This window comes from Euprymna scolopes, chromosome 29 (genome assembly GCF_053919585.1).
Source record: "Euprymna scolopes isolate OS-2025 chromosome 29, ASM5391958v1, whole genome shotgun sequence".
Lineage (NCBI taxonomy): Eukaryota > Metazoa > Mollusca > Cephalopoda > Sepiida > Sepiolidae > Euprymna > Euprymna scolopes.
The window spans coordinates 23993789-24019799 of NC_136510.1; the positions used below are offsets into that span (position 1 = coordinate 23993789).

Here is a 26011-nt window from a genome sequence, read left to right on the forward strand (position 1 = left end):
AAAAAAATGGGGGAAGTTACATGTAACAAATGTACAATTCAGTAAAATAAATAAGTTGATTAAAAACGAGATCGCTAAAATACACCCGAAGCGCTTTTCGTTCAAACTAACTTTTCAAGGATATATGTCTGAAAAATGATTTTTAGAATATTAGGTAGTAGAATGGAGTAAGAGCGGAGAGGAGGTTAAACAAACAAAAAACAAACTGTGATTACCTAATCGGTAGAATCGTCCATCGGCCAACACTTGGTCGATAAAAAGGATTGTGATCTTGCATTCTCTCCCGAGTGTTTTCTGTTTTGCACCGAGGACGTACAAAGTTCCACCTGTCTATTCTCGAGGCACTTGCCATCATTTCCAGCCCCCCTACTTTGTGCAAGCAGAGAAACCTCCAGCTTCAATTAGAATTATTTAGGTAGTCAGTTTTTTTTTTTTTGTTGTTTTTGTTTTTTTTTAACCTCCTCTCCGCTCTTACTCTGTTCCACTACCTAATATTCTAAAAATAATTTTTCAGACATATACCCTTGAAAAGTTTATCTGAACGAAAAGCGCTTCGGGTGTATTTTAGCAATCTCGTTTTTAATCGACATTTGTTTTACTGAATTGTACATGCATGTAACTTCCCCTATTTTTTTTTTCTTTTTCCTCACTCCGTTTTCCATCTTATTTTAGTCGACTGAATTTCCACTATGGTTCATTTCTTTGCAATATATATATATATATATATATATATATATATATATATATATATATACTGTATTAACAAAACCAAGACTTCAAAAAAGGAATTGATAGCAACAAAACACTTTTTTATTCCAGAAGTCTGAAGAAAGGCTGGTTATGTGAAAATTTTCAAGCGCCATAATGCTTGAAATTGTCCAATCGTTCCTGAAACAATTGTAACTTACAATGAAATACACTTTTTGTTGCTATCAATTCCTTTTTTGAAGTCTTGGTTTTGTTAATACAGTATATTCATGCTCAATTATGAAATATGATAATTTTATGGCTTACATTTTAAGTCATCTCTTTTTGGCTTAAAATTCATTGGTATATGAAAATTTACTAAATTATACGAACCCAGTAAAATTCAGTATATTACAAACAAGTATATATATATATATATATTCATAGAGAAGGCTTGTCAAAGACTAATATAAGACATAATAGAAGATGTTACATAAAATAGGGTCAAACTCACTAATGTAGTTACTGATAGAGGAGATAACATTAATATTCTAAACAGAATCAAAAATAATGTATTGCCAGGGTAAACAATTTGAGAGATGCATGGACATTGTTAAAGTTAATACACTTTAATACTATTTGGGAATAATATATCAGTATTAAAGGCCTTGGTTGATATGTCTCAAATGTCCACTTCTGCATTGCATGCACACCTGGATTACTTGGCCAATGATAACCCTTTTTCTCTATTCAGAGAAAGTTTGGGAATTGTTTTGATAGGCATTAACTTTGAGATAACCTCACAGATAAAAATTTGTGGTACTATGATTCAGTGAGTGTGAAGTTGATTCAAGATCACACTTTCTACTGATGAGACGATCGTTAAAGTGTCCCTGTATATCATTGAACAGTGATGAAACCGACTGTTGGACACTCGTGACTGAAACATGGTGGACAAATCGAAACGGACTATGATTGGATTGCAGAAAGGATTGTGAATGTTATCAAGTATTCCATGGGTGGGATGGTGAGGAGGGGTGTCATCATATTTTCATAAATTTTTCTAATGCAAGTTTCATCTCTTTCTACTGAAGATCACTCTGTGCCCTCTAAATTAATTTTTTTTTAACCTTTCTAAATATTTTTCTACTTAATGCTTGACTCTTTTAATCTGCTGCCATTTAACGGAATGAAACTGCTTGACTAATTTTTGTATACTCTCACCCTCTCAAAAAAAAAAAAAAAAAAAAAAAGTTTTGTATCCATAAATTTTAAATTGACTTTAAAAAATTTTGCTTGTTCTCAAAAAATGTTTTATTTTATCTATTTATTTGATTGATTTTATTTATCGATTTATTTTATATATTTACTAGCATGGGTGCCCCGCATTGCCTGGGTATTTGGAGGTGTGTGTTGAGCAGAAAAAAAAAAAAAAAAAAAAATGGTAGTAGGAAGGCAGGTTCGAACCCGTACTGCGAAGGAGAAAAGAATGGGAAAAAAACGTGACATCTTAACTGTTACGACTACGGACAAACCGGAAGTGACATAGGTTTAAATTAAGGCTAGACAATCGAAAGGAGAAGATGACTTTCGAAAATATTGGCGAAAAAAGTGCCCAGTTGAAGGTGAAGGAATTAATGTTTTTAGCCAATTTTTCGATATTTGTCGTCTGAAAGGTCGAACTTTAAAACGATACTGATCTTGTAAAAATCCGTCGCTTCTGCCAAAAGTTTTAGGCAAACATGCAAACATACATACATTTTATATATTGGTAGCTCAAATTTTTGATCCAAACCGATTATAAAGCTTGCCCTATCTTTGAATAACCTTTGTGTAAAATTTCAAATGTTTAGACCAGAAATTGTCTGAGTAATTTGGTAGAGACCACAGAGGTCAAATTTTTCTTAACTTTGACCCCTATTATGACCCTTAACATTTATTGTTTTGGGCTCAAATCAAGTTATTAAGTTAGATCCATGCCCAAGGAACCTATATCTAAAATTTCAATTGTTTACACCCAAAATTGGCAGAGGAGTTTGGTAGAATTCTCAAAGGTCAAATCGTTGAACTTTGACCCCTTAACAGCCAAATTCCTGGCCGAAAACGGATTACAAAGATTTTTCCAAATCTCAGTACCCTGTATATCAAATTACGAGTCTGTAGTTTGAAAATTGACAGCATTATTGTGTCGGGAAATGTACACACAGACAGACACTTTAACTTTTATAGATATATAGCTTCATTTATTTATTTTTCCTAATATTTTAATATCATCTATTTTTGTCATGGCTACCTGGCATTGCCCGTGTTTTATATAGGCCTATAAAAAAAAAAAAATGTTTATGATGAATATAAAACAAAATTAATTATAACTAACCAGTTGAACCAACCCAGCAATGGCTTGGAGTAAAAGAAAAAGTGTAATGTATAAAAATGTTTGAGTAATGGAAAGAAAATGGTTTGATAATATAACACGTTTTTATTTTATTTATTTTTTTTTTGTGGATGACATATTTTTTTTGTGGACGACATAATTTTTTTTTTCTCTCTTGTGGACGACATTTTTTTTTTTTTTTTTTTTTTTCTTGTGGACGACATTTTTTTTTTTTTTTTTTTTTTTTCTTGTGGACGACTTTTTTCTTTTTTTTTTCTTGTGGACGACATTTTTTTTTGTTCTTGTGGACGGCATTTTTTTTCCCTTTTCTTGTGGACGACATTTTTTTTTTTTTTTTTGTGGCCATCATTTTTTTCTTTTTTTGTGGACAACATATAAATTAGATAGTAAAATAATAAATCTCTACTTCTATATAATAATAAATAAAAATATATAATAATAATAAATAAAAAATAATACTTTTATATAATAATAACTATAAGAATACACAGTCCCAAGATGGCTAAAATAATTCCCTGAACAGTTTTGCAGCACTTAAAGATTAAAATCCAGACACAATGCTACTGATGGCATAATTGTTTGGCGAGTGGTGTGACTTGGTTTGTCTAGAACTTCTAGAAAGGCAATTACATCCTTGACATTACCAACTCCTTGTGGGATAAATGATAGGCACAACGCTTTTTAATTAAGGAGTTTGGTTTTTTTGTCTATTTCACTAACTAGCAAGGTTTTTTTTTGTTTTTTTTTTTCACATAATTAATGTGGAAAAAAAACCTTGCCAGTTAATGAAGCCAACAACAGACTCACCTCCTTAATTAAAAGAGTTGTGCCTATCGTTTATCCCACAAGGAGTTGATAATGTGGTACCAAGGATGTAACAGCCTTTCTAGAAGTTGCAGACAAACCAAGTTATATATATCAATATACAAATTATTCATCTCAATGGATTCCAATCATAAAAATAGATGGCCACAACTCTATAACTGAATATTTAAAGATTTAACGAACAAAAAAAAAAAAGATTTGGAATTTGTCATTGTATCAAAATTGGGAATATAGAACAGAATTGTTTTGGAATCAGAAAAAAAAAAATATTGGAATCGTCCTATCACTAATCAGAAACGTGTAAATGATGGCATTTTATCCTTTACAAATGGGGGAAAAATGCTCCGAACAAAGAGGTTCGTTGAATTTTGATCTTTTTTTTTTTTTTTCTTTCTCTCTTTGTTTAGCGTTTTTATATTGCAACTTCTCGGCAGCTGAAACGTCTGGAATCAGTGAGTCGCTCACCTGTATATTCCCACTTTGGGGAGACCGTGACAGGAGTGGCTTCCATTCGAGCCTATAACAAACAGGATCAATTCATTGCGGAATCTGAAAGCAACGTTGACAACAACAATGTTGCTTACTATCCATCTATCGTAATTAATCGGTAAGTCACATGATCTCCAGTTTTGTTACTAACAACACCTACCACATGTCGCTTGCGTATTATATGAAAGGAAAATATTGGCACTCGTGGAAAAATTGAGGAAACAAAAAATATCTGCTCCCACCTCTGTTAAACAAAAAAAAATAATAAATGCATCACGAAAAACACTCGTCTAGCCAAAACCACTATCAATAATTTCCCACACTCTTTATCTGTGCCTAAACCTAAACGTAGATTTCATGAACAAAGCTTCTTTCATAGAACTGCACACTTGTGGAACTGTCTTCCATTTGCCTGCTTTCCAGTTGACTATAATTTGATTGTCTTCAAGTCCAACATAAACAAGTTCTTGATGAACCATTCCCCTAAGTAATCCAATTTACAAAATTTCCACTACTTACGTATACCCAGTAACCCTTATCCTCGAGTGGCCTCCGGGCCTTGATAAGTGGTGCTCCTTTTTAAAAAAAACAAAACATTTTTATTTTAGAGAATATCTAAAATTTACAGCCTAAACATAAATCATCTTCACTATCATCAGTTTGATAACCGTTTTACACGCATGGCATGCGTTGGACAACTTTTTGATTCCCCTGTAAGTAACCAAACCTGCTACCTCAACTGATCTACATTTATTAACCTAAGAATTCTCATCCATTCTTTTAACCTGGCCACAAGATGTCACATATATCTTGTCCTTGGGTACACAAGAAGTGCAGCAAGATTAAGGATACCATTGGATCACAAGTAAGAGCAGGTGCTTGTGTGATATCTTGAATTAGGACTGGATGGTGTAAATTCATGGAGCTCATGTCATTACTAACCAGCAGAGTGTTTTACTGAATAATAGGATGATGATCGTACCTGCTATGAGGAGTGTCCGATAAGTAATGCTCCTGACCCACTTCCAGTTGTCTGAGCTAGCTGAAATTTTGCATGTGCATGTCGCCATATCAGAAGCACGGGTGTGTGGCTATGAAATCCTCCTCCTTTGCGCTATGGATAATGTTAGGCACATCCTGCCATTGCGATAGTGGAGCTCTGGCCATATAAGTAAGGGTAAGGTGCAGAAAACAGACTCAGAATACCGATGTGTTTGCTTGTTTTGTGAGGTTCAGCTAAGTCCAAAATAATGCCAAATTCTTGTCAATCATATGTAGATTAGATGATCTTTGACTGTATATAAGCAAGCCGTTTGAAGAATGGGGGAGTTGGTGTTTTAGGAAGGCGAGCTGTATACCACGTGCAACATTGAAGCATGACGTGTTGTTAGAAGTTAAGACAACAGAGTGAAGTTAAGAGGTGAAGTGATACGGATGCAACCATCAAGTGTTGAAAGCGATTCTGAGGATCGGGAGCATTTGGTCTATTTGAAACCAAATCTACTAGACGATGATTCTCATATCAGTTGCCTCTCAACTGACACAATATTTATTGAAATTCAGAATATGATGAGAGTGCGCATGAGGATGGTACCTGCATCATTCCTCTTTGAAGAAGTACTCGATGAAGACAGCCACTCTGTTTGTGATTATGAGATCAGGAGGGAATGTAGTTAAATTTTAATGAGTGCAAATATTACTTGTGTCAAAAACGCCCACGTGTCTGCGTGTCTTGTACGATTCAACTGCTGAAGGAGAGAAGAAACCAAAATGACAACGTCCACATGATTTTTGCCTTCAATGGTCATACGAACTAATGCCAACATCTCATAACGTTCTCACCAGTCATATGCAGATTAGACGATCTTGGGTTATATTTTAACAAGTTCGTTTGCAGTTTAAAGAACTGGAGAGTCTGCGTTTGGAAGAATACACATGCTACATTGAAGCATGATATGTTGTTGGGAGCTGGAAGAACGTTGAAGTTAAGCGGTAATGTGAATTACATCGTCAGAAAAAAGAGGGTGTTATCAATCTGTAACATTCTCGAAAAGATGGGGAACACACAAGACAGATCAAATATGCATTGTCGATGCTGGGTAAAAGCCTTTACCTAAGTGCCTGTCATCCCAAAAGGAAAACTGATGGAACTCCAGTTCGCTAACACCGTAATTTGTACCAATACATTTTTGTAGTCCTGAAAAGAAAACCGACTGAACTTTTCTTCATTAACAGAATTCACGCAAACAAATCTGTTTCAATATTTTCTCTCAACTGCTAAACACTCAACTCTCTGTCCTTCTCTAATTTGTCGCTTTTCAAGCAGTTCTTTTCATATGCAAATTAATGCCACGTATATACTGACCAGACTCAACATTGCTTAACGTCAGTGATCTAATGAGGACCGGTCTGTTAGTGTGGTTATGCGTCCTATTTAATCACTGTACCTAATTATTTTTTTTTCCCTATTTAATGAATTTGTCATTTTCTTTTTTTTTTTTTTGAAGGTGGCTGGCATTTCGAGTAGAATTCATGAGCAACCTGATTGTGTTTTTTGCCTCCATATTTGCCGTCCTTAACCGAGACACTCTCACTCCCGGAAGTGTGGGTCTTTCCATTACTTATGCTCTCAGTGTAAGTACAACATTTCTACGCTTGTTAAAATATTTGTTAAAATTTCATAGGAAAAATATTTGTTAAAATTTCATAGGAAAAATATTTGTTAAAATTTCATAGGAAAAATATTTGTTAAAATGTATTATTCATTAATATTTGTTAAAATGTATTATTCATTAATATTTGTTAAAATTTTATAGGAAAAATATTTGTTAAAATGTATCGTTCATTAATATTTGTTAAAATTTCATAGGAAAAATATTTGTTAAAATGTATCATTCATTCTTTTTGTTTTAAATTAACATTTTGTATATGAGCAAATACATCAGAAATCTTACATGAAAATGTACATAATAGTAGTATGTGATTATCTTGCAAGTTAAAAATGACAAATTATAATAGATTTGTAATTAGCTTATAGTTCATTATATCTCTTTACAAACTGTTGAGTTGAGTGTGCCGTGTCGATTGTGCTTGCAGGGTGTAGCGTTGAGAACATGGTTGTGAGTCTTCGCGATGAACGAGTCTCTAGCAAGTTGTCTCTCTTTTTGTAGGTAGGAACTCTCGTTGGTTCTCGTCAGCGGGATTGAAATCCTGCAGCCAAAATATTGCTCTACTACAGATTGTTGGTGCTTGTACATTTTAATTAGATGTCTAAAAAATTGCATAAAATTTTTTTTTCTTAAATTGTGTAAGAAAATAATAATTAGAGGAAAAAATAAAGTTTATTGAATTTTTAACAGTTTAGTCTATTACGGGCAGTTCTGCATGACAAGCTTGTGTCTTGTTTCACTTTCATTATTTCAAATTAGAAAATAGCGGATCGATGTTTTTTTATAAAAAATTAATTTTAACAGATCTTCAACTCATTTTTTTTTTTTTTTTTTTAAATAATTTTAGCATGACATGCAAGTACATACTAGTTTTTTTTTTTTTACTTAAAATGTATTTAAAAAAATTTCTATACATCCACTTATAATGCACAAGCACCAAATTATAAAATATTAATCTTTTGGCACTTCTGCATTATTAGGACGGAATTTTGTAGTTGATAAATGTTGTTTTATGATAAAAAAACAATGGTTTCTACTGATTATATTTCATCAATTCTAATAAATTACAATGGTAGCTTCCAAATTATGCAGTCGAAATTAAATTATTTAAAAAAAAAAACAACTTAAATCGTGTTAACAGGTAAAAAATTGCGGCCATCTGGTTTAAATCTAAACGGAAAATTGCTTTCTTTTTGAACTCTCCTGTGTCTTACAATCGTTTTCAATCAAATTCTATTTATTTTCTTTAATAAATAATTTTCTGCCTTATCGATTTTTGTAATTTTTGGATATAATCATCTTAAAAATACGAGGAATACGTAGATATCATAGTTTTCATGTGAAATTCAGTATTTACATTTTTATGGTGTATTTTTATATTTAACTTCCAATTAATAAATGACAGCTGAAATTATTTCATTGTTTAATATGTATCTGTAATTTAGAAAAAAAATCTATTAACCTATGACTTCCTCCCCATAAAAAATAAAACTATCAAAAATAAAAAATAAATATCCTTATGATGTAGGTGTCCATGACAGAAAGAAAATATGGCACACCAAAAATAACATAAATTGATCAAGTAGTTTTTTGTTGAATAGAAAATAAAATTTTATGGCTAAACAATGATCAATGATCTCGCAAAACCATTTTGCAATACAAGGGAGATAATCCCAATGAGTAATTCAAACTTTTGCAAAATTTTAGAAAACCCATTCTTAATATGAGAGTGGGGGGTTTACAAATTCTCATTAATTGCTTAAAAATGATTTTCTTTCTTAAAAAAAAAATACTTGATCAATTTATGTAATTTTTGGTGTACAATAATTTTTTTTCATCGGTATGTAACTCAAAGACGAAGACTTTGAATTAACGGAAGGGGAAAAAAACTCTTTGAATTCTAAAACTTCCTTTTTTTTTCTTTTGTCCAGAATTCCCCCTATATTAAAAACAATATTTTTTTTATTTCTATGATGTATGACCTGTGATACAACGAAAATGTCATATTCCAAAATTCATATAAATTGATCAAGTAGCTTTATTTTTAACCAAGGAAATCAAATTTATGAGGGAGGAGTAGCTGTCTTGCATCACCATCTTGAAGAAACAAAGTGAGATAACTCAACAATTCAAACTTGTGAGATATTAATCTTGTGATGCTTATGATTTCCTATTACCTAAAGAAAACAACACTACAGCTTTATTTTAAAACTTTTGTTGAAAAAAATCAATTTAGGTAACTTGATTATGTAGTAAAGGTTACATCTATTCAATGTAGCCACCTTCAGCCTCAATCATCACCTTGATATGGGTCTGGAACTGGGACCATGCTTTTTCCACAAGTGCAGACGGGAGCTCAGTGGATACTCAGCAGATGGTGGCAATCAGGCTGGTTTTGGTGTTGAGGGAGGTCATGTTGGTGATGTTTTCAATGTATGATCAAACAAAGTAGTCCAGCAGGTTCAGGTCAGAGGAGGAAGGGGAGACTGTGAGAAGGGTGCAAAGTTATAGCACTCCTTCTGAAGCCAAGCCTGGGTCTCTTTGGACTTGGGGACTGGTGTCAAGTCCTACTGCCACACCCAGGGTCTGTCAGTGGCCACCCGATTGCACCAAAGAATCACCACACTCTTCAGCACATCCAGGTACACTTTCGTGTTGACATTCAAGCCGACTTTGAAGATGTGAGGTGGTATGATGTAGCCCTTATTTGAAACCACACCAAAGACCATAAGCATGGCTGGAAATTTGTTTTCATCATCCTGAACACGTTCGTTCCTGTTATTTGTGGCAATCCAGTGATCCATTTTCAGGGTATTGGCAATGGTCCTGTTGTCACAACGTGGATTGGTAGAGGGCATGAGTTGTACAGCAACACATCTCCAATCTCGCACGTTGAACATTGTGTCACTTTCAGACATGATAGAAGGCTCCTATCACTCCTGGGATTTATACACAACTCGCGAACTAGTAGATGCTCTGCAACATAAAAAGAAAACCGGTTTCGATCAAACAGAAATGGAATCATGTCGTCTTTTTCTAAGGTGACAATATTATTGTTCCACCCTGTAATTGCTTACAATCATTTTAAAATTATTTTTTTTTTTTAAATAAAACTACATAATTAATTTGATCCTTTTAGTCTATCACAGGTACATACATAATAAAGATTTTTCTGGGTTTTTTTTTTGTTTTTTTTTTTTATATGAGGGAAATTCTGGACAACTACCAAAATTCTTTGAAAAATGATGGATAATGTTCAAAGTTTGTTGTACTTTTTTTTTTCTTTGCTTGTTTTAAACAGATAACACAAACACTGAATTGGTTTATTCGCATGACGAGTGAATTGGAAACGAATATTGTCGCTGTCGAAAGAATTAAAGAATATTCAGAAACACCTACGGAGGTAAAGTGCATATTACTTTACAGCTTGTTTCAGTTATTAGAAATCCCACAATGCTAGTTTGCAGGTTCAGGTCAGAGGAGGAAGGAGAGACTGTGAGAAGGGTGCAAAGTTATAGCACTCCTTTGTCCCTTCAAGGATTGCAGGGATCGGTGCAGTTGAGAATGACATAGGCCATACCACTTGCAACGCGAAGAATAAGTCGATTGCCAGGATGAAACTGGTATCCATTCAATATGTCTCTCTCAAAGAAAAGTGAAGGCTGCATGCTCCAGGTTCAGGTTCCATCTGTAGACCATGTTAGAAGCTTAAGACGGCTTCTCGAGTAAGCTGTATTCAACGAAACGGATCTCCTACAAGACATTTTGAATTTTGAGAATATATTAAAGAAAATAAATCATTGCAATTCTCACTTTTATTTACAAAATTAAATTCCACCAAAATGCATTTTTGTCTTTTCATAAATAAGTTGGGTGTTTTATTAAAAACAGAGCCCTACGTCCCATCCACCACAGCCAAGCAAACAAGTCAGTGATTATTCTTCTCTACTTACATGTCATGGTGAAATTTGTATAAATTCCAAAAATTATGAAAAATGATCCAGTTCAAAAATAATTACTGGTAAAAATAGAATTTATTGAGTTTTATCATATGTTTTAATGTGAAAGAGTTGTGGAGAGACTAATTCAGTATTACAAACAAGGGAGATAACCCTTGACTTAAATAAGGGTTCTGACATTTTTAAACAAATGCATTTCAGAACATTTTTATTTTTTATTTTTGTTAAAAATACATCTACCACATCTACTGGATCATTTTTTGTAATTTTTATTAGATTTCCCATTACACATATGAAATAATGGTTTCACCTGAAATGTGTTGCTTTAAAAGATCACTAACATAAACAAGTACCTTACTTAACTTAAATGACGCAATAAATTATCAATTCATTTATAATTTTCCCCAAAAAAGAAGAAAGCAACAAAAAATGAAAGGGTATTTAGTTCTCTCCCACTGCATGAACTGTGACACCACAGTTGGAAAGTGGGATTAAGAAGTTGGCACTCTGACCTGCAAGAAGTCCCTGAGTATCCCTGTTGGCATTCCCCAGTGAGGGCGCTTCAGGCAATTAACAATAAACCTGCCCCTTCTCAAAGAGAGAAGGCAATTTGGACCTCCTAGAACTGCACAGAAATTTTACACTCACTGCAAAATCAACATGGACCAGGTCATTGCAGGAATGTTCTAATCTTTCGTTGATTTTATATTCGTTTTTTTGTTTGTTAGGCTCCAGCAGAAATTCCTCAGTACAAACCGGCACCCGAATGGCCAGAAAAGGGGGAGGTTATCTTCAACAATTATGCCACGCGATATCGAGAGGATATGGATTTGGTAGTCAAAGATATTAATTGCCACATACAACCAGAGGAAAAGGTAATAATTCATTTTTTTTTTTTTTTTTTTTCTTTTTACTTGTTTAAAAAAGAATTGAAAATACTTTTGTGTAACTACCATCAAAGCTGCGGACTTGGAAGGTATAAGTAAGCTATAAAGGTCAGACTCCAACTCCTAAAATTCCCAAATATCTCTTTTTGTTCTAATGTTCAGACTTCCTGTTGATTCTTCAGAAATGAAAAGGTCCGACTTTTAACATTCTTACGAGTCTGACTCTTTCCAAAATCTCTGACTTTGTAATCCTGTATGAATATTTTTCTCGACTTGTTGAGAAATGGGATTAAAATGTATGAAAAATTTGAACTTGGAAACTAACCAGCAGGATTTTATTAGATCCAAATAAGAATTAAGAAACCCCAGCTGCTACTCTTTAGAAGGAATTAATCTATTCTAACATGGCAATTGAACTAGATCAAATGCTTAATGCTAAATAGAATGAAGAAACAGAAATTTGTTTTTAAATTCAAGAATTTAACTTGAAAATGAATTCTATTATGGTCAGATAAAGATTAATGAAATATTCTTTTTTAACTTGTTCTTGTTCTTTGAGTTGTGGGCCTCGGCTGTTTTTTTTTTTTTTTTTTTAATTTTTTGTTTTTTTTTTAAACAGTGGTCACCACTTATCAAGGCCCGGAAGCCACTCAGGGATAAGGGTTATTGCAAGTACATTATGTTAGTGTGGAGATTTGATGAAGTGTTTACTTAAGGGGGCGGTTCATTAGGAATTTGTGAACGTTGGACTTGAACACATCCAAGTTGTAGTCAGGTGGGAAGCAGCCAGACGGAACATTATCATTACATTTTCACCCCAAACAAGGCACATTACCACTTTGATGTAGGGGGCTACTATCAGGGATATAAGCTATAGGGATACTATGTGGGGAGTTGGGCAGCAAAATGTCGGTTCACGTTACACTTGAACTTCTGCATGTCACCCACTTTGTCCCCATTTCACTACAGATTGGAGGTTGTCCTCTAGTGTTTCTGCCATTTCTCTAGATATGTGTTCATTTGTTTTTCTGTTGTGTCTGTTATAGAGCGTGATGTCATCAGCATATATACCCATCTCACAGACAATTTTGTCAGGGAGGTCATTTATGAATATCAGGAATTGTTTAGATATTAACAAAGATTGTGTCTGAGATGAGATCCTACGTGGGGAAGGCATTCCAGTTACATAAGACATAATTCACTAATTAATTCGTAGTTGTATTCTTCGTATTGCTTGCACTGAGGTTTGATGTCGGCAAAACTATGATAAAACCATAGTGCAAACCTCATCAGTTAAAATGAGATTAACTTGAATGCAAGATTCCAGTTCGTCATCCAACATCGGGAAAGGATAAAAAGAGATGTTTGGTTAAGCGTTGGTTTCGACTTCTAGACTAAGCAAAAAAAAAAAAAGAGAGCTTCTGTTTATAGTATACACATTTCCCATCAACAGAAATAGATTCCAGTTTTTCTTTTTGGGCAAATTACAAAATCTGAAACTAACTTTAAGGTTATTGATATTTAATTATCTGGCATGCTTTTTTTTTTTCTCTATTTAAGGTTGGTGTGGTTGGCCGTACAGGGGCAGGCAAGTCATCCTTAACCCTGGGTTTATTCCGCATCATTGAACCTGCTGCTGGTATCATCACTATAGACGGACTTGATATTTTCAAAATGGGGCTGCGTGATCTTCGATCCAAATTAACCATCATACCTCAGGTGAGATGATTGTCAATTTCTTCATAAAAATATAGAATTTGAAACCAAGTAAAAACAACTACAATGTACTTTTATTTCATATATAAATTATTTTTGATGTTAGACCTATATAGCAATAAATCTGATGAATCGACATTTGATTCTAACTAGCAGTTTCTTTTTTATCCTTGCAGCAGCATATTTTTTTTTTTTTAACTAAAAGAGGATAATTCACTTCAGTTTCTTTCCAAAAATAATTATTTCTGTAAAGATTATTATTACAATGTAAACAATCTATATATCTATAAAAGTGAATGTGTCTGTGTACATTTCCCTACGCAATAACTCTGTCAATTTTAAGTCTGCAAACTCGAAATTTGATATACATTTGGGAAAATCTTTGTAATCCGTTTTCGGCCAGAAATTTGGCTGTTAAGGGGTCAAAGTTCAATGATTTGACCTTTGAGAACTCTACCAAACTCCTCCGCCAATTTTGGGTCTAAACACTTGAAATTTTAGGTATAGGTTCCTTGGACATGGATCTAACTTGATTTGAGCCCAAAACAGTAAAGGTTCATAATAGGGTCCAAAGCGTAAAAAAAATTGACCGCTTTTTTTTTTTTTTTTTTTCTCTCAACATACACCTCCAAACACCCGGGCAACGCCAGGCTGAAATATTAGTTTAAAATAAAATCCAAAAAGCACAAAATGGAAGACAATTTCTATTTTAATTTGAAGGTAAAAAAAAATGAGTTATTGTTTTTAAATTTTAAGTTTTTTTCCTTTTTTTTTTGTATCTTTTTGCAACGTAAACATTTTTTTTTTTTTTTTTTTAAATTGAGTCAATAGAATATCGATGAATCCAGTTGAGGGTGACGGAATTAATGTTTCGATATTTGTCGGCCGAAAGATCGAGCTTGAAAACGATACTGATCTGGTCAGGATCCATCACACGTGTCAAAAGTTTTTGGTAGACATACAAACACGCACACCACACATTTTGCCTTTTATATATATAGATTATATCTTGATAAATTTCAACTAGTTACGACTTTACAGGTAAATTCAAATGACAATGATGGTGTTAAATGTAAACACCAACCCATTTCAAATCAAAGAAACGATAAAATTCTGTTCAAGCATCTCGCACTCTCTAGTGGTTTAGTATGTTATTAGGTGTGGCAATGAATTATTAGCAACGTGGGATTGGATGATCTGGTAAAATGATTTATCTGGTAAGGATGTCTGAAAATTGATAGTCCACGTATAAATGTATAATGTTTATGCGTGCAAAGGTATGAAGGTTTTGGTGATATATACTGTGACTGTACTAAACTTGTTTCTTTCATCTGCCAACATAATTGGAGTGGTGAAAAAATGTCTGGTCTACAAAATTTGTACCCAGATTTCAACAGAGATTATTATTTAAATCTAAAAAAAAAAAAAAAGAAAAAAAAACAGAAGTCTATCTGATTCTCAGTTTGTTATTGGTAGCTTGTGAATAGCTATTTTTCTTTATCGTTGTTCCATGTTATTAAGAACAAAAAATTGTAATTCACTTTGATTTGCAAATATAATTTATGTGATATGTGTCACATTTTTATCTTTCTTGCAGGTTTTTTTTTGTTTTTTTCTTTATCTCCTACATTTTGCGGGCCCTGTCGGTGGGGCATTAGAATATGCCGACTGCCCCCTGCAGAGGGTAAAAGTCCCTCAATGGGGGTCCTGGATACGACCTTAAACTATATCCAGTGGTGAGGCCCCAGCTTGTGGGCTTAGGGGAGTGTGGAGCCACCTTTTAATTACCATTGCTCCCAGGTCCACTCTGACCTGGAGTGGTAGTACCTGTTAGGGTCCCAACTATGGGTTAAATAGAAACCGATGTAAAAACAACAAATATATTCTATTAAAAAAATTTTTTCTTCAAAATCTTTGGATTCGGCATTAAATAACTCGAAAAGGGTTGATATGCCGTAAAACAAAAACAACCAACCAACATTTTGCTGCTTTTGGTTTTTTTAGTGTACAATAGAACCCTGAGATATGGTGGCCCCTAGAATGTTTTTTTTTTTTTTTTTTTTTTTTTTTTTTAGGTTATGATGTGGTATACAATGTTTTTTTCAGCCCCTGGTTAGGCATTAGCCCTGCCTTACACTGTTATTTATAATGTTATTTGATTATATACATGTGTATTATATACTGTACGGTATTTTGTTACTAATTTTTAATGCTGAATCCTGGGGTTTTATGTTATTAGGTAAAAATAGTTATTCATGAATATTTTAATTTTTGACGCACTTTCTTTAAAATCTTAAAACCTTTTGTACAACATGAAAAAAATTAATTTTTTTTTTTTTAATTTTGTCGAAAATTACATTAGTCGGAACGTTGTGAGAATAACAACGAAGATGAAAAGAGTAGTCCGAACAATTCAAATAATACACATTATCAATCCACATCCCAAAAATTCAGAAAGATCTATTTTATTTCTATTTCCAAATTGTGTGAGATGAAGATTTTCTGAAAATTTAACATCTGTTTCTAGGATCCAGTAGTTTTCTCTGGAAGTTTACGGATGAACTTGGATCCATTTGAAAAATACAATGATTCAGACGTTTGGGAAGCCTTGGAACATTCTCATCTGAAAGATTTTGTCAGCTCTCAACCGAAAGGATTGCTTCACGAATGCACGGAAGGTGGTGAGAATCTGAGGTAAGTTGTTGTCACATTTTTGCAGAATATTTTTTTTTCTTCCCTCAAGGTAAGTGCTGTGTGAATTTGAATTAAAATATTTTAAGAAACCAATAAAATGTGGATTCTTGTTTTAAATGAGCATTTACTTATTTGTTTAAAATACACTTAATTTTGACAATATATGTATTCATTAGCCATGGAATCAGTTATTTTTATTCCTTTATTTATTTATTTATTTTGACATGGTGTCACAAAATGAAACAAAAAAACCTGCAAGAAAGGTAAAAATGTGACACATATCACATAAAGTCCATGTGGTCTTATGAGGTGCCTTCGATAAGTTTCCAGATGTTTTTTGGTCCTCCGATTTATCGGAGAGGGACCTATGTTTTCAGTGGTGTCCGTTAGTCCGGACGATTGCCAGAGAATCGTCCATTAGTTTTTCCTGAAATTTTGCCACAAATTGTATTTTATTAAACCCAGTGCACAGTACAAAAATTCTTTTGGTGAAAATTTCCGTTACGTCCCCAGGGGCTTAAGAGGTCAAAAATGCCACAAAATGGCCAAAAATTACACGTTTTGCCCCATAACTTTTGATCCATCTATTAAATTTTTCTGAAACTTGGCCAAAATGTGAGGCTCGTTGTTCTTAATATAAATCCAGTATGGGTGACCCTGGCAAAATTCTGGTTCGTGTCCCCAGGGACTTTCAGTACTAAAAACGCCCCTTTTTGTGGCTCTTTTTTATGTTTCTCAACAAAAACTTGACATGTCTGAATATATAATGGTTTTTAATGGTGGTCAACTCAAATATACATGTGTTAAGGCCTGTAACTGCACCGTTTGTCCATTTACACTGGGATTCAGCATCCCCTGGAGCTCAAGAGGTAAAACAATGCCCCAAAATGGCCAAAAATGACACTTTTTGCCCCATAGTTCTTAATATAAATTAGGTGTGGAAGACCCTGGCAAAATTCTGGTTTGCATCCCTCTGGGACTTTTAGGGCTAAAAAAACATGCCTTTTTGGACGTCTTTTTTTCATATTACTCAAAAACTTGATATGTATGTCTATATAGTAGTTTTCCATGGTGCTGAATTCAAATATACATGTCTTAAGACATGAAACTTCACCATTTGTCCATGTTCACAGTGATTCAGCATTTTCAGGAGCTCAAAAGGGGGTCACAAATGCCCCAAATTGCAAAAAATAAAACTTTTACCTCCATAACTTTTACCTCATCCATTAGATTTTTCGGAAACTTGGCAAAAATGTGAAGGCAACGTTGGCCATTCACACTTCTCACATTCATCATTTCTTCATTATTTTTTGTGGCGTCATCTCACATGCAGCATCAGAAGAGGACGATGGACATGCAGCTGGTTATACAGGCATTTAAAATTGTTGTAGTCTCTTGAAAATTCAGTATGTTATTGCTATACATCTTATAAGATGACTGACCAATTTTATGATTTCAGGTTCACGCATACATACACACATTTTTGCTTTTATATGTATAGATGAACAGCTACAGCAGATATTGGAATGCACCCTACTAAAGCCTGTTGTCACAGCTGGTGAATTTCAAAAATGCAATCTTGACTTGAGGACACTTTGGAAGAACAATATGCAATAAAATTCTGTATTAAATTTGGAAAAAATGTCACAGAAACGTATGGAATGCTTCAAACTGCTTTTGGACCATCTTGCATGAATCAGTTTTTGAGTGGCATAAAAAATTCATGGTAGGCAGGGAGTCTGAGGTGTGGGAGGAGGAGTAAGAAAATCAGAACATCAGATTTGATTGGCCAAATAAAGAATTTCATGGATAAGGACTGTCGTGCATCTATAGAGACAATAACTGCACAGTTTGTTGTCAGTGTGGGAACTGTACACACAATTATTCATGAGGAACTGAAGATGTGGAAGATTTGTGCGAAGTTTGTCCCAAGAGTGCTCAGAGAAGATCAGAAAGAAAGACGTTGTCATGAAAGCAGGAAGATGGTCAAGCTGATCAATTCAGATCATGCAGTTGGTTATGCTCTGGTGACCTGCAATAAAAGCTGGATATATTGCTATGATCCAGGGACCAACAGACAGTTCCCAACAGAAGCATGCTGGCTCTTCCAGACCCAAGAAGGCCAGAGAAAGCAAATCCATCCAGAAACTTATGATGATCCTTTCTTTTTTTTTTTTTTTTTTCTAGCACAGGAGTGATCTACATGCACTAGGTTCCTACTGGACAGACAATCAACAAGGAAAACTATGTTGAGGTTTTAAGGGAGTTCAAGAAGAGATTCCATCAGAAGAGGCCAGCATTCTTCAAATCTGGTCAGTGGCATTTCCACCAGGACAATGCACCAGTCCACAACTCCATCCTTGTCATAGACTATTTGACCAAGATTATCATCCTTATAGTCCAGACCTTGCTCCCTGTAACTTTTGTTTATTCCCTAAGCTCGAAGAAAATCTTAAGGCTGTCATTACGAGACAATTGAGGAGATGAAAGAGGTCATTAACACACTTACACAAGAGGACTTCCATGAGGCTTTCCAGAAGTTGTTGGAATGGCACAACAATTACATTGCAGCCAGAGGAGATTACTTTGAAGTGAACTATAGTTTCATGTGTGTACTATCAATAAAAGTGCCTACGCCATAAAAGTCTGGGAACTTATTTAAGGCACCTCGTAAATGGTCTTTTTCTTTTTTTTCTCTTTTTTCTTTTCTTTTTTCTTTTTTTCTTTTCTTTTTTCTTTTCTTTTTTCTTTTTTCTTTTCTTTTTTCTTTTCTTTTTTCTTTTTTTCTTTTCTTTTTTCTTTTCTTTTTTCTTTTTTTCTTTTCTTTTTTCTTTTCTTTTTTCTTTCTTTCTTTCTTTTCTTTCTTTCTTTTCTTTCTTTCTTTTCTTTCTTTCTTTTCTTTCATTTTTTCTTTTCTTTCATTTTTTCTTTTCTTTCATTTTTTCTTTTCTTTCATTTTTTTCTTTTCTTTCATTTTTTTCTTTTCTTTCATTTTTTTCTTTTCTTTCATTTTTTTCTTTTTCATTTTTTTCTTTTCTTTCATTTTTTTTCTTTTCTTCCATTTTTTTTCTTTTCTTCCATTTTTTTTCTTTTCTTTCATTTTTTTTCTTTTCTTTCATTTTTTTCTTTTTTTTTCTTTTTCTTTTTTTTTTCTTTTTCTTTTTTTTTTCTTTGTTTTCTTTTCTTTTTTTATTTATTTATTTTTTTTCTAATGTTCCAATCAAAATTGCATTGTATTGGCTTAACTCGCAAATTCTTTTCGTTTCTTTTTTTTTTTTTTTTTTTTTTACTCATTTCACTCCGAACAAGGCATATCACCACTTGAACATAAGGGGCTACTATTTGGAACCATGCTTAGGAAAGATTAACAAGATGTTGGTTTACGTTACATTTTAAACTTAAAATATAAGCAGCAGGAAGGGAATTCTAAAGTCTAGTTGTTTGAGGGAAGAAACTGTTAGAGTAAAAAGCTTTCTGGCATTTATGAGTTTCAACAGTGAAGGGGTATGATTTTGTTGCTAAGCAGGTTTTTTGGGGGTATGTACGTCAAAGAAGCAGAAGTGCAATGAGTTCATCAGAGCACGTTCCATTAAATACTTGTAAAACAGGCATAGGAACGCAACATTGTGATGATGGGACAGGATTAGAGTTAAATTGACAAATCGAGACCTATTAGATGGAGAATTCTTTTTTAGACCCTATCCAAGGGGGAGAGACTAGCGGTAGATGCACCAAGCCACATGTGGCAACAATACTCCATGCATGGGCGAATGGTGGCTTTGTAGAGGTACAGGATATTTTCAGATACGAGTAATTTTCTAGCACGATAGAGGGAACCCACCTTCTATTGCAGCAGCCTTTGCAATGTCCTCAATAATGAATAATTCTCAAGTAGGATGTTATTTGTCATGGATATCCGTGGTTGGGAAGGCTTCTTGTAATTGCTAAGAGAGGACGGTTTAGTCTTACTATTAGTGGGGCAGGTTATCTCAATCTATATAATTATAAAACTCAAATGACCTTGTAACGGGTGTTGTGACCCAACATTCAGTTTACGACTTCCGGTTGCACATGCATACATAAACAAATAATCAACGCTACAATAAAACATAATGTTTTACTGTGTACGCTTTCAGCGTCCCAATTGTTTTTTGTTTTTTTTTGCGTTTAAATTATCCAGATAAACAATTGTTAATACTTTCTGCATTTTTGTTTTTTACATCATTAATTTCCGTATTACGATTAAGTTATTTTAACGCAATTTTCTTACAAATAAATCTACTTTAACCCGTTGACAACCATAAGAGCATTTTACAATGGCGATTTACCCACCACCTTCATTTTTTTTTAAAATTTATTCTCCATTTTTTAATACACCTTTCTTAAAAAAACATTCATACATTTTCTTATACACTACCAACATAAAAAACCCCGAAAATGTTTTTTTAATTTGCGTTACAAATAATCAACGCGACAATAAAGTGTATTGTTTTACTGCGTACATTTTCAGCGTCCCAATTGTTTTTATTCACGTTTAAATTAAAAGCTATATCAAAATTTGAATTTAACTTTAAGTATTATGATATCTGTTCAGTGCACATTTACCTATAAGTATGGCAAACCACTTATAATTCAATAGATATAAGTTTTTTTGTTTTTCTTTTTCAAAAATAAACAATTATAAACAGAACGACTCATAGAAATCTATCTATATTTTTTTTTTTCATTTTAATATACTTTCATAGAAATGTTTCTGTTATGTCAAAAAAAACTTATTTTCTGTATGTCACAAGTGTCACGCTCATACATTAATTCCATAGCTAATATAACATACTGACCCAACGGGTCACAGGTAGTTTAGTATTCCATAAGAATCTTTCACTTAGTGATACAAGCATCAAAATTGTCACAAATGACGTTCAGAACATACATTTTAAAAAAAGACTGTTAGCCATCAACAGATTCAAGATGACTGCCAGTTTTCAAGATGGCTGCAGAAACAAATCTGACAAATTTAAATTTTGGTGCTTGTATCACCAAGTGAAAGATTAATTCAGCAATCTGCCCCACTATAGCATTAAATGTTATCATTCTGTCAAATTTACACAACACTCCCATTGAGGAAAAAAAAAATCTAATTCTATTCATGTGAAACCTACATAATTCTCTTGTTTTGAATGTTTTAAAATGTTTAGTATATTTCTGCCTTGTTTGTTGAATTTTTATGCAATTAAAATTGAAAAGATGCTTTTTTTTCTTTTTTTTTTTAGCTTAGGTCAACGCCAACTTGTTTGCTTGGCTCGAGCTCTACTGCGGAAAACCAAAATCTTGATCTTGGATGAAGCAACAGCTGCTGTCGATCTGGAAACTGATGATCTTATCCAGCAAACGATCCACTCTGAATTCAGAGATTGCACGATAATCACCATTGCTCATCGTCTCAACACCATCATGGATTATTCGAGGTAAGAAAAACAAAATGGATTTATTTAGAGGAATAATTTTTTTTTTTTATCAAACTTGGGATTATAGCTTATTTATGTCTGTCTGGCCCCTCAGGATTGTAGACTATCTGTCTTTGTCGGGATTGTAGTCGTTTTATATTTCTTTATCAAAACTGTTTTTTAAAAAATCACAATGCTGATTGTTTTTTCTCTATTTAATACATTTATCAACACCCGTCTTTTATTAAATGCATTTATCAACACCCGTCTTTTATTAAATGCATTTATCAACACCCGTTTTTTATTAAATGCATTTATCAACACCCGTCTTTTATTAAATACATTTATCAACACCCGTCTTTTATTAAATGCATTTATCAACACCCGTCTTTTATTAAATGCATTTATCAACACCCGTCTTTTATTAAATGCATTTATCAACACCCGTCTTTTATTAAATGCATTTATCAACACCCGTCTTTTATTAAATGCATTTATCAACACCCGTCTTTTATTAAATGCATTTATCAACACCCGTCTTTTATTAAATGCATTTATCAACACCCGTCTTTTATTTAATACATTTATCAACACCCGTCTTTTATTTAATACATTTATCAACACCCGTCTTTTATTAAATGCATTTATCAACACCCGTCTTTTATTAAATGCATTTATCAACACCCGTCTTTTATCAAATCATTTATCAACACCCGTCTTTTATTAAATGCATTTATCAACACCCGTCTTTTATTAAATGCATTTATCAACACCCGTCTTTTATTAAATGCATTTATCAACACCCGTCTTTTATTAAATGCATTTATCAACACCCGTCTTTTATTAAATGCATTTATCAACACCCGTCTTTTATTAAATGCATTTATCAACACCCGTCTTTTATTAAATGCATTTATCAACACCCGTCTTTTATTAAATGCATTTATCAACACCCGTCTTTTATTAAATGCATTTATCAACACCCGTCTTTTATTAAATGCATTTATCAACACCCGTCTTTTATTAAATGCATTTATCAACACCCGTCTTTTATTAAATGCATTTATCAACACCCGTCTTTTATTAAATGCATTTATCAACACCCGTCTTTTATTAAATGCATTTATCAACACCCGTCTTTTATTAAATGCATTTATCAACACCCGTCTTTTATTAAATGCATTTATCAACACCCGTCTTTTATTAAATGCATTTATCAACACCCGTCTTTTATTAGTGTCACTTATTTACATTAAGATTTTTTTTATTTATCATTTCATGAAAAAAAATGTTTTCTTTTCCGCAGAATAATGGTCTTAGACAACGGAAAGATCTGTGAATTTGACTCGCCTACAGTGCTTCTCCAGGACAAAGATAGCCTCTTTTACAGCATGGCCGCAGCTGCAAACTTGGTCGGCGAGCGACCAACCACTAACTTAGTAGATTCATCCTGAAAATGAAAATACATAACGTCTGACCTTGTTTCCAAAAAAAAAAATATCACTTGGCTGATATATATGATGTTCCTCTCCTTTCTCAAACTTTTATTTTATTGCCTAATTATTATCAATTATTAAGCAAAAATTTTCAAATGAGTAAAAAAAAAAATTTTTTTTTTTTTTTTTTTTTTTTTAGATTAACTTTAATTTTTAAATGGATATTCAGTTGCTGTGCAAGTTGGTGCTTCTGCAGTATAATGGGATTTCAAACAAATTGATATTTTGTTTTTCCTCCTATATAACCGTGTTTACGTCGTCTTGTCCTAACGTGTGTGTGGGTGTGTTCTGATATGGCCTCTGTGATTGTCTCCTAAAACTCATCCGCGTGTATCTGTTTCCATTTCATTATATACAAGTTTTATATACAGTTTATATACATTTATAGAGTTGGGTGTGTATACACGCGGTGGAGCTCTTTTAAGGTCTTTTAAGTTGTGTATCTACCTTTTGTAGTTCTTAACTGTACATGTGTGTGTGTGTGCACATATCGATGCATTAAGAGATCATACATTTTTTTGTTATCTCTTGTCTTCTGGGATGCGGTTCTTCCCATCACTGGTCAATGAGTTATGAAGAGCGTTCAAGACAAAAATATGATGCCGATTTTCTGGTAAAAATCTCTTTATTTCGTCTACGAGTGAACCCGGGGACCCCTTGCATTGCTGATTTAAGTTTACTTGCGGTTCCGTTGACGCATCTTTTCTCTGACCCATCTGGTCTCGAAACTAACTCAAGTCGGATTGTCTACCAAATTTCAGCTTCAAACGATTGTTTCTCCAAAATCACCATGTGCATTTCTATATATATCAAGGTATGTGTGAGGGTGGTAACCAGCCTGCACCCAAAATGCACAGACCCACTTTCTAGCACGCAGGTGCACACTCTGTCAATGGAAGTCACTGAGTTTGATGTGTCACCAGCAATCCCTTGACTTTTCTGCACCTGCCCAACACAAGTAAGTTGGGTTCAACTCAGTACTGCGTTAACCACGTTACTGACACAAAACAAAATGCCTTTCAGGTGAAAACAGTATTAAATACATGTCATGTCAAGTCAAAATTAGTATAAATTACAAAGATTACAAAAAACAGTAGATGTGCTAGATTTATTTATTTATTTTTTTTTTTACAAAAAAAAGTCATACATACGAGTCTGATAGTTTCTATTTTGAAATGGTGGATTTTAATGGAAAGCAAGGGAGATAAATCAGTTTGTCATACAAAATTGGTTGCAAAGAACTGTTTCATATTAAAACATACAATAAAACTTCATAATTCGATAAATTTTATTTTTACTTTTAATTATTTTTCTGCTTTTATTGTAATTTTTGGAATTTATATTAATTTTAACATGACATGAAAATATGTAATGTTTTCACTCAAAATGTGTTTGTTTGAAATCCGATTATTATACGTGTAAGTTTAATGTAAAATTGTGCTCCTCCACCCCAAGCTGATATTCCCATCACCACTGCCAGAAAACTTCTTCACAACCCTAAAAAAAAAATAAAATAAAAATATTTTCAAATAAATCTTCAGATTATCATATTAATCGATCACAGATTGCTCAGATTTTTAAGAGAAATTTATTTTTTTAAATCTTACTGTTCAATTTTTAGATGTGGGGTCAATTTGCTATACAAGTTTAGCATTAAATTCCCCTCCTTCAAATTTTTGAAAAGACGTTAGAAAAAAACTTTTTTTCTTTTTTACTAAAGACTGATAAAAAAAAAATATCATGCAGTAGGTTTCATTTTCATAGGAAACCGAATGTTTGTCAAATAAATATGGTGCTTGTACATTATAAGTAGATATAAAAAAAATCCATATTGCATTTTAAATAAAAACGCTATTTATTGTCATGTTGAAATTCTTACAAATTCCAAAAATTACAAAAAATGATCAAACAGAAGAGCTGCTAGAACTGTATAAAAAAGTTAAAAAAAAAAAAAAAAATATTTTCAATCTGCCATTTTCTAATTTGAACTGAAACAAGGGAGACAAGTCAGTTTATTATATAGAACAAGAAATTGTTTGGGCATTTTCAGAAACTAAAGAAAAAAAAAAATCACACATACCAAAATAATATAAAATTTAATTCTCTCCTACTGCAAGAACTGTGGCACCAGGATAGAAAAGTTAGATTGAGAAGTCCGCGCCTCCAAAGAGAGGCGCTCTGACCTACAAGAAGTGCTGGGCAACCCCGTTGGCATTCCCCGTTTAGGGCGCCTCAGGCAATTAGCAATAAACTAACCCCTCCTAGAACTGCATAGAACTTTACTCCCACCGCAAGATCAACAGGGACCGGGTCATTACATGAATGGCCTCAACTCTGTTTATATCAAAATAATAGCAATTTATTTAAATAACGAAAATGAAATAAAAGCCGTAACCAAACATATATACATATTGGCTGTCCAAGAACTAGAATTACTTGGTCAAATTGATAAACTAGTTACCTCCCCTAGATTCTGAGACCTAAAAAATAGATAACTGAAATAATGGTAAAACTGCATTATTCAATAAATTTAATCTTTTTTTTTTTTTTTTTTTTCTCATTTCGACATGATACGTAAGTACGTAATGTTTTCACCTAAAATGCGTTTTTTTTTTGTTTTTTTTTTTTTTTTATAAATCCATCTATACTGCACAAGCACCAAAATATTTTAAAATCTGAAATTGATTTGTTACTTAATCGATAATATTACGTAATATTTTTAAGATATAGGGTAGAATACGTCGTATATA

At 33.1% G+C, this 26011-nt stretch overlaps 1 protein-coding gene across 2 annotated transcripts in view; it reads left to right on the forward strand.

The window, feature by feature from the left end:
- The window catches only part of LOC145252544 (multidrug resistance-associated protein 1-like), a 214630-nt gene extending 191257 nt beyond the window's left edge, over positions 1–23373 (forward strand). For both annotated transcript variants that reach the window (XM_080112095.1, XM_080112096.1), the window contains exons 24-31: positions 4315–4514; positions 6904–7030; positions 10367–10468; positions 11753–11899; positions 13472–13630; positions 16155–16321; positions 21592–21786; positions 23072–23373. In XM_080112095.1, coding sequence (XP_079968221.1) covers positions 4315–4514; positions 6904–7030; positions 10367–10468; positions 11753–11899; positions 13472–13630; positions 16155–16321; positions 21592–21786; positions 23072–23219 — 1245 coding nt within the window. In that variant the 3' untranslated portion in view covers positions 23220–23373. The remainder of the gene's footprint in view (positions 1–4314; positions 4515–6903; positions 7031–10366; positions 10469–11752; positions 11900–13471; positions 13631–16154; positions 16322–21591; positions 21787–23071) is intronic.
- The last annotated feature ends 2638 nt before the right edge of the window (positions 23374–26011 follow it).